General features: G+C 41.5%; 1 protein-coding gene across 1 annotated transcript in view; it reads right to left on the bottom strand.

Moving 5' to 3' along the window:
* EFHC2 (EF-hand domain containing 2) overlaps positions 1-10751 on the bottom strand; it is a 170368-nt gene extending 159617 nt beyond the window's left edge. Inside the window, exon 1 of the mRNA XM_080653503.1 lies at positions 10615-10751. Within this exon, the coding sequence (XP_080509629.1) occupies positions 10615-10656 (42 nt within the window). The 5' untranslated portion in view covers positions 10657-10751. The remainder of the gene's footprint in view (positions 1-10614) is intronic.
* Between the last annotated feature and the right edge of the window lie 8333 nt (positions 10752-19084).

The following is a 19084-nucleotide window of genomic DNA, read 5'->3' as shown; positions in this document are numbered from 1 at the left end:
AACCCCAAAAGACCGATGCCAAGGCACATTATAATTAAATTGGCAAACACCAATGACAAAGTAAGAATCTTAAAAGCAGCCAGAGAGAGACAGAAAGTTACATACAAAGGAACCCTCATCAGACTAGCAACTGATTTCTCAACAGAAACTCATCAGGCCAGAAGGGAATGGAATGAAATATACAAAGTCATGCAAAGGAAAAGTCTGAATCCAAGAATACTGTACCCAGCAAGGCTATCAATCAAAATTGTCGGTGAAATCAAGAGCTTCACAGACAAAAAAGGACTAAGGGAATTTATTACCACCAAACCAGCAATGCAAGAATTGCTAAAGGGTCTGCTGTAAAAAAAAGAAATAGGAAACGAAGAAGGAACACAGGAGTAAAGAACAAAAATGGCAACAAATAAGTACCTATCAATAATAACTTTAAATGTAAATGGATTAAATGCCCCAATCAAAAGATATAGGGAAATGGATTGGATAAGAAAACATGACCCATATATCTGCCATATACAAGAAACCCACCTCAGAAAAAAAGACGCACACAGACTGAGGGTGAAGAGATCGAAAAAGGTTTCTCAGGCGAATGGAAATGAAAAAAAAAGCTGGGGTAGCAACACTTATATCTGACAAATTAGATATCAAAGTGAAGGACATAACAAGAGATAAGGAAGGCCACTTCACAATACTAAAGGGAGCAATCCAAAAAGAAGAAATAACTCTGGTAAACATATATGCACCCAATACAGGAGCACCCAAATACATTAAAAAAAAACCTCCTGGGGGATATCAAAAGAGAGATTGACAGCAATACAATCATAGTAGGAGACTTTAATACCCCACTATCACCATTGGACAAATCCTCTAAACAAAAAATCAGCAAAGAAATATCAATACTAAATGATTCACTAGACCAGATGGAATTAATTGACATCTTCAGAACATTTCACCCCAAAGCCACAGAATATACATTCTTCTCAAGTGCACATGGGTCATTTTCAAAGATAGACCATATGTTGGGTCATAGGCAAAGTCTCTTCAAATTCAAGAAGATAGAAATCATATCAAGCATCTTCTCAGATCACAGTGGCATAAAACTGGAAATCAACTACAATAAAAACAATCCAAAAAAATCAAACACATGGAGACTAAACAGCATGCTATTAAAACAATGACTGGGTTACCAGAGAGATCAAGGAAGAAATAAAAAACATCATGGCAACAAATGACAATGAAAACACAACAATCCAAAATCTATGGGACACAGCGAAAGCAGTCTTGAGAGGGAAGTTCATAGCTCTACAAGCCTACTGCAAAAAACAAGAAACAATGGTAATAAATTACCAAACTCTACAACTCAAAGAGTTAGAAAGAGAGCAACAAGAAAGCCCAGTGTAAGCAGAAGGAAGGAAATAATAAAGATCAGAGTGGAGATAAACGACATTGAGACCAAAAAAAAACAATACAAAAAATCAACAAAATCAAGAGCTGGTTCTTTGAAAGGATAAACAAGATTGATCATGTGCCGAAACCGGTTTGGCTCAGTGGATAGAGCATCAGCCTGCGGACTGAAAGGTCCCAGGTTCGATTCCGGTCAAGGGCACGTACCTTGGTTGCGGGCACATCCCCAGTAGGGGGTGTGCAGGGGGCAGCTGATTGATGTTTCTCTCTCATCGATGTTTCTAACTCTCTATCCCTCTCCCTTCCTCTCTGTAAAAATATCAATAAAATATATTTAAAAAAAACAAACAAGATTGATGAACCTCTAGCCAGGCTCACCAAGAAGCAAAGAGAGAGGACCCAAATAAACAAAATCAGAAATGAAAGAGGTGAAATAACAACAGACCCCACCGAAATACAAAGGATTGTTAAAAAATACTATGAACAACTCTATTCCAACAAACTGGACAACCTGGAGGAAATGGACATATTCCTAGAAAAATATAACCTTCCAAAACTCAATCAGGAAGAATCTAAACATCTCAATAGGCCAATAACTATGGAAGAAATTGAAGCAGTCATCAAAAAGCTTCCGGCAAACAAAAGCCCAGGGCCAGATGGCTTCAGAGGGGAGTCTTACCAAACATTCAAGGAAGAACTAAACCTATCCTCCTCATACTATTCCAAAAAATTCAAGAGGAAGGAACACTTTTAAGCTCATTCTATGAAGCCAGCATCACCCTAATACCCAAACCAGATAAAGACAACACAATGAAAGAGAATTACAGGCCAATATCCCTCATGAACATAGATGCCAAAATCCTCAACAAAATTCTAGCAAATCGGATCCAGCAGTATATCAGAAAGATCATACACCATCACCAAGTAGGATTTATCCCAGGAATGCAAGGATGGTACAATATCCACAAATCAATAAATGTGATACATCACATAAATTGAGAGATAAAAACCACATAGTCATATAAATTGATGCAGAAAAAGCATTTGACAAAATCCAACACCCTTTCTTGATAAAAACTCTCAACAAGGTGGGAATAGAGGGATCATACCTCAACATAATAAAAGCTATATATGATAAACCCACAGCTAACATCATACTCAATGGGCAAAAACTAAAACCATTTCCCCTAAGAACAGGAATAAGACAGGGGTGCCCACTCTCACCACTCCTGTTTGACATAGTACTGGAAGTATTAGCCATTGCAATTAGACTAGAAGAAGAAATAAAAGGCATGCAAATTGGAAAAAAAGAAGTAAAGCTGTCCTTATTTGCAAATGACATATTGTACATAAAAAAACCAAAAGACTCCATCAAAAACTAATAGACTTAATAAATGAATTCAGCAATGTAGCAAGATACAAAATTAACGCCAAGAAATCTATGGCATTTCTATACACCAATAGTGAACTTACAGAAAGAGAGACTAAAAAAGCAATCCCATTTACCATCACACCAAAAAAATTAAGATACCTAGGAATAAACTTAACTAAGGAGGTAAAAGACCTGTACGTGGAAAACTACACGACACTGAAAAAAAGAGATAGAGGAAGATGTAAACAGATGGAAGAACATACCATGTTCATGGATTGGGAGAATCAACATCATTAAAATGTCTATACTACCCAAAGCAATCTATAGATTCAATGCACTCCCCATTAAAATACCAACGGCATATTTCACAGACCTAGAAAGAACTCTCCAAAAATTCATCTGAAATAAAAAAAGACCCCAAATAGCCACAGCAATCCTGAGAAAAAAGAACAAAGTAGGTGGGATCTCAATACCAGATTTCAAGCTGTATTACAAAGCCACTGTTCTCAAAACAGCCTGGTACTGGCACAAGAACAGACATATAGATCAATGGGATAGAATAGAAAACCCAGAAATCGACCCAAATCACCACGCTCAATTAATATTTGACAAAGGAGGCATGAACATAAAATGGAGTCAAGACAGTCTCTTCAATAAATGGTGTTGGGAAAATTGGACAGATACATGCAAAAAAATGAAATTAGACCACCAATTTACACCATACACAAAAATAAACCCAAAATGGTCAAGGACTTAAACAAACAACGAGAAACCATAAAAATACTAGAGGAATCCACAGCCAGAAAAATCTCAGACATATGCCGAAGCTATTTCTTCACTGATACTGCTCCAAGGCAATGGAAACTAAAAAGAAAATAAACAAATGGGACTACATCAAAATAAAAAGCTTTTTCACAGCAAAGAAGACCATCAATAAAGCAACAAGAAAGCCCACTGCATGGGAGAACATATTTGCCAATGATGTCAACGGTAAGGGTTTAATCTCCAACATTTACAGGGAACTCATGCAGCTTAACAAAAAGAAGATAAACAACCCAATCAAAAAATGGGCAACTGATATAAATAGACACTTTTCGAAAGAAGACAGAAGGAAGGCCAAGAGACATATGAAAACATGCTCAAAGTCACTAATCATCCGAGAGATGCAAATCAAAACAACAATGTGGTACCATCTCACACCTGTCAGAATGGCTATCATCAACAAATCAACAAATGACAAGTGCTGGGGAGGATGCGGAGAAAAAGGAAACCTCATGCACTGCTGGTGGGAATGCAGACTGGTGCAGCCACTGTGGAGAACAGTATGGAGTTTCCTCAAAAAACTAAAATGGATCTCCCATTTGACCCAGTGATCCCACTTCTAGGAATATATCCCAAGAAACTAGAAACACCAGTCAGAAAGGATATATGCAGCCCTATGTTCATAGCAGCACAATTCACCATAGCTAAGATTTGGAAACAGCCTAAGTCCCCATCAGCAGATGAGTGGATTAAAAAACTGTGGTACATCTACACAATGGAATACTACGCTGCGGTAAAAAAGAAGGAGTTCTTACCATTTGCAACAACATGGATGGAGATGGAGAGCATTATGCTAAGTGAAATAAGCCAGTCAGTGAAAGATTAATACCACATGATCTCACTCATTTGTGGAATATAAAGAACCTTATAAACTGATGAACAAAAATAGATTCAGAGACAGAGATACATCAATCAGAACATCAAACCTCAGGGAAGGTAGGGGAGGGTGGGGGTAAGGGGGAGAGATCAACCAAAGGACTTATAAGCATGCATATAAGCCTAACCAATGGACACAGACAACAGGGGGGTGGGGGCATGAACGGGAGGTGGAGGGTAATGGAGGAATAAGGAATTTAGTCTGATGGGGGTTCCTTTGTATGTAACTTTCTGTCTCTCTCTGGCCGCTTTTATTTTATCCATAGTGCTTTTCTCTTTTAGGTGTTTATCATTTAAATTGCTGGTAAATTTCCCAGGGAACAATTTTCCCTATCTATATATATAAAAGCCTAAGCGACTGTTACGACTGGACAACCCGATGACTGGATGACTGGCCAGTAGCTATAATGTACACTGACCACCATGGGGCAGACGCTCAATGCACAAACTGTCCCCTGGTGGTCAGTGTGCTCCCACAGCCAACCTCCTGCGGTCCCTTCCCCTGGCTGGCCAACTTCCCGTGGTCCCTCTCCCTGGGCAGCCAGCCCCAATCAGCCCCAATCCAATTGCTGGCCAGGCCAAGGAACCCCAGCAGTGCATGAATTCGTGCACTGGGCCACTAGTATATTAATATGTAGGCTTATATTAGTCTAGATAAAAATAAATTTCAATGTATTGCCTGAACCTTTTTGTAAGAGAGACAGATCCTGAATTTGTTTTATTTTACTGTTGTAAATTCAAATATTTTTTTCTCCTTAAGCAAACAGTTGTTTCACTATAAATTCAATGATGGGCTATTTACAATAAATACTCCAAAGATGGTGGCAAGGTAGCTTCATAAAAAGCAGAAAGTGTTCTCATTATTCATTAGAGGCTTTCAGGATCAGCAATACAACCATCTGTCCAAAATACTGGAGAAAGGATTGTCAGCTTTGACTAGAAATGTACCTTTTAACTTTAATATCCTATTGTTTTTGACAATATGCCTGAGATTCTCTTAGCTGGATAGAAATCCAGCATGTAAATTGCTGGGGAAAGATACTGAGTCTGGAATTTAGTTGTGATCTTTCCCAAAGGTTTTCAATTAATTCACGCCAAATGTAATGTCATCAGAAGTACGCATGCTTATATTTTAGAAAGCACAATACTTCTTGTATTTTAGAGATAGAAGTATAGGTTGCACATCAGCTAGCTGTGGACAGAAACCAGCAGCTAATTAAGGGAGAAAACACACTCTTTTTTAATTTCTGAGAAAAAGCAGTAAAAGTTAGCTTGTGTTATAATTTGAAACCCAAACAGCCAGTAATTATACTATCTCCGGGAGGCCAACATTTTTCACTTGATAATTTAATTCAGCAAGCAAGGCTCTATAATTGAGGCAGGGGAGGGAGAGAAGTGATAAAAAGGCCAGATTTGGCTTTAATGACTTTCTGACCAGTCTATGCCAGAGAACATTCAATCTTTTAACCAGGTACAAGTTTTTAAAGTAATATTAATTTTGTAGCAACACATATCACATTTAGTACCAAGACAAGAGCAATCATTGTTTAAATGCAGCCACCTGACTTGGGCACATACTAGGATACTCAATATATAAATACTGATTTGTTGAATGACCATCCAAGGTATCTAGTAAGTATACTGTCATTCCCTAATTCGTCCTCTCCCTTCCTCTCCTTCTCCCTCTCTCTTTGTCTCGCGTGCACATGACTATTGATCTGAGGCATAAAGTAAATAAATAATTTTTCAAATACACTCACGAGTCTAGAAGCAGACCCAAACATATTTAGATATTTAATTTACGAGAACCAAGCTTCGCAGAGAAGTAGAGAAAGATTGGCCTTCAAAAATGTATTGAAGACAAGACAACAGACCCAAAATGGAGTTGCTCATTCTAAGCCCCATGTCGCCAAACTGAAATTTAATTATAGTTTTGGCTCTCCCAAAAATAGAATCTTGAACCAGCCAATCATGAATTTCTTGATCAGCATTAAAGTAATCTGCCTGATAAACCCATCCCCTATAAGGAAAGTAATCTTGCAATAGTCAAACAGGTTCCTGCTCCCTCTGCCTACAAAAATATATTGCCTTGTATAGCTCTTCAGAGCTCCTTTCTGTCTGCTAGATAGGATACTGCCCCACTCTTGGATCATTGAATAAAGCCAACGAGATCTTTAAAATTTACACAGTTAAATTGTGTTCTTTAACAAATGGTTCTGTGTCAACTGAATATCCATACAGGAAAAAATGCAACATGACCTCTTTTCATACATACTCACACACATGTATTCTAGTTAGAGTATAGGTCTAAATGTGAAAGGCAAAAAATAACAAGATTTCCAAAAATAACACAGGAAAATATCATCATGACCTTGATGCAAGGAACTATTTCTTAAATAGGAAACAAAAAGCACTAAACTAAAGGAAAAATTATTCATTAAAAACACCATCAAGATGGACCTACAGAGTATTATGCTAAGTGAAATAAGTCAGTCAGAGGAAGATAAATACCATATGATTTTACTTATATGTGGAATCTAAAAAACAGAATAAACAAACAAAATAGAAACAGAGTCATAGACACAGAGAAGAGATTGATTGTTGCCGGAGAGGAGGGAGGTAGGGGGACTAGGTGAAAAGATTGAGAAGTACAGATTGGTAGTTACAAAACAATCATGGGGACATAAAGTACAGCATAGAGAATATAGTTAACAATCTATATATATAAAAGCAACTGAATGACTGAACCACCAAACGACCGGTCGACCAGTCGCTATGATGCACACTGACAACCAGGGGGAAGACACTCAATGCAGGAGCTGCCCCCTGGTGGTCAGTGCGCTCCCATAGTCAACCTCCCGCAGTCCTCCCCCCGGGGCAAACAATCCTGATTGGGACTAGGCGAGACGCCTGATTGGCTCCAATCGCCAGCCAGGCAGAGGGACCCCAACTGTGCACGAATTCATGCACCAGGCCTCTAATCCTATATGATAAAGGGGTAATATGCAAATTGACCATCATGCCCTCACACAAGATGGCCACCCCATGAGGTCATAAGATGGTCACCACAAGATGGCCGGCAGGGGAGGGCAGTTGTGGGTGACTGGGCCTGCAGGGGAGGGAGGGCAGTTGGGGGGGCACCAGGCCTGCAGGGGAGGGCAGTGGGGGGTGACCAGGCCTGCAGGGGAGGGCAGTTGGGGGACCAGGCCTGCAGGGGAGGGCAGTTGGGGACAACTGAACCTGCAGGGAAGGGAGGGCATTTGGGGGCTACCAGGCCTGCAAGGAAGGGCAGTTGAGGGGACCAGGCCTGCAGGGGAGCAGTTAGGCATCGATCAGGCTGGCTGGGGAGTGGTTAGGGAGTGATCAGGCTGGCAGGCAGAAGCGGTTAGGGGCAATCAGGCAGGCAGGCAGGTGAGCAACTGGGAGCCAGCAGTCCCGGATTGTGAGCGGGATGTCCGACAACCGGCAGTCAGACATCCCCCAAGGGGTCCCAGATTGGAGAGGGTTCAGGCTGGGCTGAGGGATAACCCCCCCAGTGCATAAATTTCATGCACCGAACCTCTAGTATTGTAATAATTATGTATGGTGTCAGGTGAGTACTGGAAATATCAGGTGGGACACTGTAAAGTACATGATTGTCTAACCCAGTGGTTCTCAACCATAAAATTATTTTCGTTGCAACTTCATAACTGTAATTTTGCTACTGTTATGAATTGTAATGTAAATATCTGTGTTTTCCGATGGTCTTAGGCTCTATAGCAGTGGTTCTCAACCTGTGGGTTGCAACCCACAGGTTGAGAACCACTAGCAGGGTAGCCTAAGACCATCGGAAAACACAGATATTTACATTACAATTCATAACAGTAGCAAAATTACAGTTATGAAGAAGCAACAAAAATAATTTTATGGTTGGGCGTCACCACAACATGAGGAACTGAATTATATGGTCGTGGAATTAGGAAGGTTGAGAACCACTGGTCCAACCACTATGCTGTGCAGCTGAAACTAATACTTAATAATATTGAATGGAAACTGTAATTGAAACATAAAATTAAAATTAAAAAATAAATAAATAGCCCTAGCCAGTTTGGCTCAAGGGATAGAGTGTCAGCCTGTGGACTGAGGGTCCCAGGTTTGATTCCAGCCAAGGGCACTTACCTGGGTTGTGGGCTCAATCCCCAGTAGGGGGTGTGCAGGAAGCAGTCGATAAATGATTCTCTCTCATCATTGATGTTTCTCTCTCTCTCTCCCTCTTCCTTCCTCTCTGAAATCAGATGAACAATGAATAATCCTATCTAATAAAGAGGGAATATGCTAATTGACTGCCCCACCCTCAAAGATGGCGGTACCCACAGCCACAAGATGGCGGTGCCCAGTCCCCTCAGCCCCCCAGCCGCCCAGGGCTGGCCCGAGGCTCAAGTAACCAGGGCCGGCCAAGGCTTGTGCTGCCGGCAGTGGCAGCAGCAGAGGTGTGATGGGGCGTCACCTTCTCCTGATCACCGGGTTGCCTCCTGCCCCTGAGGGCTCCTGGACTGTGAGAGGGGGCAGGCTGGGCTGAGGGAACCCCCCTCCAGTGCATGAATTTTCATGCTCCAGGCCTCTAGTCTTTTAATATAAGTAGGTCCCATGCAATATTGGGGATATGTGTTTTTATTTGCTGAATATGGCAATTCAAGTCAAGGGGGATGCTTTTCAAGTGGTAATATGTTTATTTCTTGCTACTCATTCTATGATCCTTTGTGCATTTTTCTGTGTTGTACTTCACAATAAAAAAAAGTTTAAAAGAAAAAGTACACTCGGTACAGCCTTGCAGATCTTAAAATATCTCATCCAACCACTGTTTTTCCTTCCCACTCAATCACTGCATTTGAGAGCTGTGGTACTTGCGCAAGAAGTAGGCATGGGTAATCTGAAGTATTGCTGGGCCCAAAGCTGTGGGCTCTACTTTCCATTTTTATTACCATTACTTTTACACAGCATGCTTGTTTACTTCTGGAATCTTTTTATGCACTGCCTCTCAGGGGTCTTTCTTATTTGTTGCCAACCTAATCTTACCAAAGGGCAATGCTAGGCTGGAAGGCCAGCCTCTTCCCCATCAGCCAGGAAATAAACAAACCAGTGTTCAAGAAGCAAGCTGGATTGGTCAGCCCCCCTGGAGGAGTTGGAATGCAGTGGGCGGAAGTTACAAAGAAACCTTGCACATTAGGGCCCCCAACTTTGTTCAGAATCCATAAAATCCAATGCTGCAATCCACCACCTGCTTTCTAAACTTACCAGAGGTTTACACAAACACCTTGAATGGCTCCAATTAGGTTCCCCCCATTGGTATGTTACTTACCTTCTTCCTACAGACACAGTGGAAAACCTAAGTAAAAGTAGTTAACTAATGTGAACAAAAGCCTGAATTATTTTTCTGCTGTTGTTTAAATAAGATGCTATTCATTGGCAAAAGTCCTTTCATGCTCAGGGATTTTTATATTGTTTTGTTTTTTTGCTTTATACCTTTGTCTTGTTTTGAAATGAACCCCTCCCAATTCTAAATAAAGAAAAACTCTTCCAAGTTTGGGTGCATCTCTCTATAAAGGAACCCTTTCTGCCCCCTACCAGCCTTGTTATTATTCTTGTTATTATTCTTCAACTTAATAATAGTAACTGTATCTATCTCTTTCACACAGGGCTGTGGGAACAAGTTGCCTGAGAGAAATCCAGTTTCACCACTGAGACTGTGTAACTCTGGCCAGTGCCTCAGTTTCTCCAACTGTAAAATGGGAACAAACATAGTACTTAATACCAAGAGATGTTGGGAACATCCAATGTTGTGTAAGGCGATTGAAGCACAGCGCCTCTCATATCTTAAATGCCCACAGATGATTGTTATCATCACTACCATCTACTATCCTCCAGGGTCCTCCCACCTCTAAGGACTCTACTTATGTATCTAATTTAGCAAACGCATCCAGGTGCAGTTGGAGATGCAGGGAGAAGGGGAAGAAGAAAGTAAGGATTCCACCAGCCTGCAAAGTTTGGTCCAAGTTGAGCCCAATTCACAGACGGGGAAACAGCGGCGGGAGGTCTGCACTAGGGTTCAGGGATGTGGCCACGTCCAGGACCCAGACCCCAGCCAGGGTGCCCTCACTACTCACATAGCGGTCGAAGCCGTAGCCCGGTAGCATCGGCAGGGCCATGGCTCTGTCTGAGGGTCAAGGGTCCGAGAGGAAAGGGGCCAGCAGGGAGCGGCCGCGCTGCGGCCGCTTTGTTTGACACCCCACTCCCCACCACCAAGTTACCTAGAGACGGGAGGTGACGTCATGGAAGAGGGTGGGGCTGCAGCGGGTCGGGGGTTCTGGGCGGGGCCTGAGAAGGGGCGGGGCTTGGGCGGGGCTAGGAGGAAAGGTCCGCACGCACCTCCTCCCACGCGCTCCCCCCCCACTCAGCCGGGTGCCAGTCTCCCGAGGCTTTTCTCTCCTTAAGCCTGGTGCACACACAAAGACTTGCAGCCACACCGTTCCCACCCCCGCAGCTCTCTGCTTTAACCCCTTTATAGAGCTCAGAGCTTCCCATGGCCTTCAGCTCCTCACAATCTTGTCACAACATGCTTTGCCATTTGGTTATTAAATGTAGTTCAAATGCACAGAAAAGTGCAGCAAACACTATGACAAATATGACACCTGTGCGCTCACAGAGATGTAACACCAGTAAAGGTTACATCTCCATCCGGTTTTATTTTGTAATTACAACTTTCCAGCTGAATTCCCAAGCCACACAGACCTCATTGGTCCCTCTCCCCCGCCCCTCTCCCCCCCCCCCCAATGAAAGCCCATCCTCCGACCTTCCTCTGTCCATTTCATATTTGAACTAAACATTTGTAAGGTGTTCCTTCCTGATCCAATGAGGCTGGCCAGGGACGGAGGCGGGTGGCACAAAACGCTGCCCCTGTCCCTCCATCATACACCCAAGATGCACAGGCCAGCAGCTCCCTCAGTTCCTCTCCCCACACCTCCCACTAAGCCCTCCCTGAGTCCTACCGGTTGGGTAGGCTGGTATCTCTCAGTCACTACCTCCTCTGTGTCAGTTGAGCCTCCATTATTTCCTCCCTGGTTTTCTTTTCCTTTTTTTTTCTTTTCTTTTTTTTTCAATTGTTTTTCAAACTGATCTTGCCTCCAGAGCCATCTCCTATGATTCATAATGCACCTGTTACTCCTCTGCTTCGAGTTCTTTATTGTGCATGAATGTGTCATTTTACTCTACTCAAATAGAGCATTCTTTCCCATTATGATTTGTACTTGGTGAATTCAAAAAGCCTATAGAACAAAATGATTCTCCTACATGTTCTCACAAATATTTTTAAATATTTTTGTTACTTTTGAAATTGAAATCATTTCAAACCAATAGAAAAGTTACAAGAATAGGACAAAGAACTGTTTACACTTCATCCAGATTCCCCCATTGTTTTTTATTTTACGACATTTGTTTCATCATTGCCTCTCTATACACATTTTTTTCTATTTTAGCGTAAATAGACCTCATGCCCCTTTACCCCCTAAATATTTTAGTGTATACTTAATAATAACAAGGATATTCTCTTACATAAATGAAATACAATAACCAAAATTAGAAAATCAGTATTAATGAAATACTATTTTCTAATCTAAAATACTCAAGTTTTGTCGATCATCCCCAAAATGTTCTTTTTAGCAAAAAAATTTTAATTAAAAGTTTGGAATCTGGTCCAAACAGCTCTTTGTTTATGGCTTTTCAGCAGGAACACCACAAGAGGAATGCTGTGTCCCTCTCAACCATCGAAGGAGCAGCTACATACTGTGTATTTTAACCATCAATGGTAAAACCTTTAACCACTCAGTTAAGGTGGTGGTGTATGCCAAGCTTGTCCACTCACATAGCGGTCGAAGTTATTATTGTTTCCAATTAATAAGAGTTTTGTGAGGAGATATTTGGAGACTATGTAAATACCAAAGTTCTCATTAAACTACTAGCATCAATTTTGCCCAAATCGTTTCTTACCATGATGGCTGCCAAGTGGTGATTTATTCACTCTAATCCTTCTATATATATTAGTTGGCATTCTTCTACAAGGAACAAATTTTTCTTTCTCTCTATTTATTTATTCATTCATTTATTCAGAATGGTCTACAGATTCTTATTTTTTCAGCGGATTATAATGTTATTATTAATTTTACTGCTAAAATTATCCCACATTTGGTCAGTGGAAGCCTCTCTATGGTGACTCTTCTCTCCTTTTCTCGTTTTTCAAGCATTTCCATGTGCTCTGTCACTACAAGATATTCGAGATATCTATAAATATAGGTAGATATAGATATGCATATGTAGATAGAGAGATCTTCCTTTTTTCTATAGATAGATATAGACATATGTAGAAATAGGCATATTAAAACCCATGAGTTTATACTTATACCTCCAATTCCAATCAACACAATAGACTACATGCTCCAGTTCCCCTTCCCATATCTGTATATTGCCCTTCTCAAACAGTGAGAAACCTGATTCCAATTACTGTCAAAATATTTACTTATTTGCTCACACTAAAAGATCTCAATAACAGTTTCAGAATATCTAACTCATGTCATTGTGACAAACAAACCTACTAGCTAGAGTTCAGTATTTGTTTTCAGGTTTTTTTCTTTAGTCTCAATGTACTTAATCAAAACAGTGTGCTCCCAGATGACTAAGGTCTGTTTCCCCCTCCTCTCCTCTCTCCCTGTTTAGAATGCTTATGCTGCTTATGTTATTCACTTGAAAAACAGTCTGTTCCCATTTGTATGTCACATTAACTTTTTTGCTCCATCCTTATCTATTTCTTTTTGTCTTTCTTATTTTGGAGGTGTGTTTATCCCTTTTTAAAACATTTTTATTGATTTTGGAGAGAGGGAGAAAGAGGGAGAGGAGAGAGGGGGGGGGGCATCAATGTGAGAGATAAATATCAATGGGCTGCCTCCTGCACACCCACTACTAGGGATCGAGCCCAGAACCCAGGCAAATTCCCTGACTGAAATCAAACCTGGGGCCTTTTGGTGCATGGGACAACGCTCAACCAACTGAACCACACCAGCCAGGGCGCTCCTTTTTTGGTTTGATTAATTTTACTAGTGATTTATATGTTTTGTTACTTTTTTCAAAGAACCAAAAGTTGATTTTTCACTTGAGCCTACTGTTTTGTATGCCTAATGTCCATTATTTTTCTGCTTTCCCCTTTATTGTTTTCTTTCTTGTGCTTTCTTTTGGCTCATTTGTTTTTCTTTCTCTCGCTTTTTAAGTTGAAATAATTCATTCATTTTCACTCTTTTCTTTTTATTGATGTGTTTTTTATTAAATTTATTGGGTGACATTGTTAATAGGATCATATAGGTTTCAGGTATAGATTTCTGTGACGCAAGATCTATGTATTGCATTGTGTGCTCACCACCCAAAGTCAAATCTTCTTCCATCACCATGCACTGAGTGGCCAGATGATGATGTTCTCTGAACACATACTAATCTGGCCACTCAGTGTATATCCTATATAATAAAAGGCTAATATGCAAATTGTCCCCTCGACCAGGAGTTCGACCAGCAGGCAGGCCGGCCAACCACCCATGTCCCCTCCCCCTGGCCAGGCTGGCCGGACCCCACCCATGTACGAATTCATGCACCAGGCTTCTAATATATATATACACTGAGTGGCCAGATTATTATGCATTCAGAGATCATAATAATCTAGCCACTCGGTATATATTAGGCCCCCTTCACTCCCCACTCCCCCACCCCCTTTCCTGTGGCAACCACAACAAGACCAGTACAGGCATTGTGGAAAGCAATCTGGTGACTCCTCAAAAAATTAAGAATATAGTTAACATATGACCCAGAAATCCCTCTCCTGGGTATATACCCAAAAAAATAAAACTTGAAAACATGTATTTGCAAAGATATGCACTCCTATGTTCACTGCAGCACTATTCAAGATGGCCAAGATATGGAGATAACCAAAGTGCCCTGCAATAGAGGGCTGGATAAAGAAGGTGTGGTACATCTACATATACACAATGCAATATACATATACACAATAGAATACTACTCAGCCATCAGAAAGGATGAAATACTGCCATTTGCAGCAACATGGATGGACCTTGAGAACATTATGCTAAGTGAAAAAAGTCAGTCATGATGTGTTTAAGGCTATGAATTTTCCTCTGATCTCTACTTTAAATGTATCCAGTAGTCTCTGATATGTAGTGTTTTCATTATTTGCATGTGTATGGTTTTTTTGGGGGGGCGGGGGGGGGGTAAATATTCTGTAATTTTGACTCATGTTTTTCCCTTTCACCCAGGAGTTGTTTAATAGAATATTTTTAAATTTCTAATTGGAAGAGCTCTTTGGTTTTTTTTAATTCTAGTTTTATTGCACTGTAATAGAAAGTATTATTATACTAGAGGCCTGGTACATGAAATTCGTGCACAGGTGTGGTCCCTAGGCCTGGCTGGCATTCAAAGTGTGAGCATCTGACATAGAAGGGCAGGTCCCAGCTGACCTCTGGGCCCTGGGCAGCGCCTGGGCCCCGGGCCCCCACGTGCCCCACTCTGCCTGAGTCACAGCACCCGAGTCCCCACGCAGAGATGCGGTGAGCGCAGTGGGATGCCATGGGCCGGGGTGCAGCATGGGCCTCTGGGCTGCCCAGCAGCACCACATGGAAGCTGGGCAGGCAGTGTGCTCTTTCCCAGCCGGCCTCACAGACCAGCTACTGCACAAACCCATGGGGAGCCCAACCAGTCCCCGTGGTCCCAGAAGCCGCAGCCCAGGTCACCTGAAAGAGGCCGTGTAGGTGCAGGGCGGGCTCCTCGTGGGCTCCTGGCACATGAGTATGGGGGCTTCCCTGGTGCGTGAGCCCTGGCGTCCCGGGGGAGGGTAGCAGGGGGAATGAGAGCAAGCTCGGTGGACACCCTACATTCTCACCCCACCTCTGTCCCCGTCTCACCCCCAGGTAGCCGGCCAGAGGTCGCAGTGGCTTCACCAACAGCCACCATGTTCTGCGCTGTCCCCTGGTGGTCAGCGCACGTCATAGCAAGTGGTTAAACTCCTGGTCTCCTGGTCAAACTCCCAGTCGAACAACCACCCAAGGGAACAATTTGCATATTAGGCTTTTATTATATAAGATTTCCACTAGCGGCCTGCTGCATGGATTTGTGCACCAGTGGGGCCCCTTGGCCTGTACCCTCTTGCAATCTGGGACCCCTCAGGGGATGTTGGAGAGCAAGTTTTGGCCCGATCCCTGCAGGTCAGGCCAAGGGACCCCACTGGTGCACAAATCCATGCACTGGGCCTCTAGTATCCATATATGATCTTTGGTTAATGTCTTCCCACTCTCCCCCCTACCCCCTTCCCTCTGAGATTCATCAGTCTGTTTCATGTTTCTATGCCTGTGTGTTGAGCGTCTGCCCCCTGGTGGTCAGTGCATGTTGTAGCTACAGGTCAAACGGTCACTTAGGCTTTTATATACAGGTATATAGATTGTTCCAATATAACTTATTAGTACACTAGAGGCCCAGTGCATGAAATTTGTGCACTGGTAGGGCCCCTAGTGGCTGGCAGCAGCCAGCCAGGTACTCCCTTTCTTCCTCTGGCCACCTACCACCGGCCAGGGCCTCCCTCCCTTCCCCCGGCAAGCCCCACCCCCTGGTCAAACTCCCAGAAGAACTCCAGGTCAAGGGGACAATTTGCATACTACATTTTTCTTATATAGGATTCTTTGTAAACTAATATTTGATAAATTTTTTGTCACTATTCCATGAGCAGTTGAGAAAGATGGTGTATTCTTTATTATTATGTTTTAAGTTTGGCATAGATCAATGAGTTGTACTCTATTGATTATGTCATTTACTTCTTCCATATCGTTATTTATATTTCTGCCACTTAATCTGTTCTGCACTGGAAATGGAGTGTTAAAGTCTCCTATCAGCAGTCTGTTTCTATCTGTATCTCCTTGCATCTGTAGTCTCTGCTCTTTTAAAGACAGTCATTTGATGCATGGATTTTCATAATTGTTATACCTACATTGTGAAGTGGCCTAGCATTATAAAGTAATGTTTTTCATCATGTTTAATTATTTTTGGCCTGAATTCTACTTTGTCTGATATAAAGAATCACAGCCCCAACTTACTTATAATTTCCATTTGCACATGCCTCTATTTTTGACCTGTCTGAATCCTTTTGATTTTGATATATCCCCTGTACACCACATATAGCTGGTTCTTGCTTTGTGAGCCATATAGAAAATATTTTCCTCATAGTATATGAGTTAAGCCCATTCACATTTATTGAAGACAGATATTTTTGTTCATGATGTGTATTCTTTGCTATTATAATTTATAAATTTCTTTTTCTATCTAGGAAAGCTTGCGTTTTTGTTCTAGTGTTTATTTTTGTAATTATAACATCTTCAAATAATTGAACATTTTCAATTTTACCAAGTAATATTACATTTCAAAAAGTTATTATAGCCAGTACATTGAAATTTTAATTTCAAAAAATGAACTTTTCATTCCAGAAGTTTTATTTGTTCTTTTAAATCTGTATGTTCTTTCTTTTAAACAGGATCCTGCTCTTTACTTTTAATTTCTCTTGCTTATTTTAGCTCTTTAATCATTTTAAACATACTTAGATTAGAATCCTTAACCAACAGTTCTACTCTTTTATGTTCACAGGGTGCCACTTATCCTCTTTCCTGTGTTCTGACTCCCTTCAAGGCAGGTTGTTCTCTCGTGTGTTTATAAATGTTTCTGGTGATCTCGCCTATGTGGCAAGTTGTAGAGTTTGGGCCTCCCACCCTCTGATGTCTAGCCCAGTGTCCTTTCTAAGATGCTATATCACACACTGACTACTGTCCAGTCACAGCAACACTCTACACACACAAGGGCTCTGCCTTCCACATTGAGGATATTTGGGACCCCACTAGTGCATGAATCCATGCACTGGGCCTCTAGTATGCATATAAGATCTTTGGTTAATGTCTTCCCACTCTCCCCCCTCCCCCCTTCCCACAGAAAAAAAAAACAATTCTAATAAAAATGACTTCCTTTTAAAAATTTATAGAACAGAATATTTTAAATTAGAGCTGTCTGAAAAACCTGGGAGCCAAGGCTTCCATAACCCATCCATCTATTACCCTGCCTGTTCACACATGCTACCTCCTTTGGGCGCACTGATACTTCCACCTTTGTATTTCCGTAGGTACTCCCCACATACTGTCTATTCTCCCATACACACATACAGTTTTATAATACGGTATTGATTCAATGGGTTCTCTTTTTAAAAAAAATCCTCGCTGAGGGTATGTTTTCCATTGATTTTAGAGAGAGGAAAGGATAAAGAGAGAGAGGAGAAAGAGAGAGAGAGGAGAGAGAGAGAGAGAGAGAGAGAGAGAGAGAGAGAGAGAGAGAGAGAGAGATGCTGATTGGTTGCTTACTGTATGGGCCCCAACCAGGATAGAAACCAAAACCTGAGCATATGCTCTGACTGGGAACTGAACCCGCTACCCTTTGGCACATCAGCGGATCTCCAACCAACTAATCAACTGACATACACCAGCCAGAGCTGATTCAATAGTTTTTCATTTAAAAAATATTTATTGAGCATCTACTCTGATGTAGCAGGACCTCTTTCAAATAGGGATAAGCCAGTGATTAGGACAGACTGAACACTTCTAAACAACCCAGATATGAGATTTTCAGTCTTTCGTAACTTGCAATTTATCTTCTTGCTTTGTTTACTTTCCATGACACCTATCTTCCCATTTCACCTCCCCTGACACATCTACCACAAAGGAACATCTGAAATGCATGTATCTATCTCTTTTTCAGATAAATTGAAAATAAACTAGACGCCCCCTGAAATAACTGAAGACACTTTGGGGCATGTCAGGACCAACACTAGGAAGCACTGTTATTTATGTTCAAAGAATCTGTTACACACACCCATGGATAGAAGAAAGCACAGGGGAGGTCAGCAGACCTAACACTTCTGAACAAGCTCAAACTGGCCTATGAGCAAGGAAATATTTGCCCAGTTGGAAGTTTTCTTTTGAGCCATGAGGTCATCCAGCAATCTAGAGCCTTCCTACAAGATGTAAGAGACCTTGGCAGCAGGAGGGAGTGCCCTTGACAGCAATTCTGTGGGAATTTCCTTTACTCCTCCATTGAAGCTTTGTCTTTCAAGTCTCCCTTGTCCTGATGTCCTCATAAATATCACTGCCCCATTCCTCTAAGCTCCTGAAAGCTGACACTCTTTATTATTTTGTGCTTACTTGGGTTGCATCCACATTTCAAGTCCTCATTCTAAGCATTTAAAAGAATTAGCACCAATCCTTCACAAACACTTTCAAAAAATAGAAGAGAAGGGAACACTTCCAAACTCATTCTATTAGGCCAGTATTACCCTGACACCAAAACCAGACAAAGGCATCACAAAAAAAGAAAATTTATGAATATCCTTTATGAATAGAAACATAGAAATCCTCAACAAAATACTAGCAAGCCAAATCCAGCAATATGTAAAAAGGATTATTCACCATGATCAAGCGGAATTTATTTTAAGAATACAAAGTT

This window comes from Plecotus auritus (assembly GCF_963455305.1).
Source record: "Plecotus auritus genome assembly, chromosome: X".
Classification (NCBI taxonomy): domain Eukaryota; kingdom Metazoa; phylum Chordata; class Mammalia; order Chiroptera; family Vespertilionidae; genus Plecotus; species Plecotus auritus.
The sequence above is the reverse complement of the archived record's forward strand: the minus strand, read 5'-3'. Positions and strand labels throughout refer to the sequence as shown.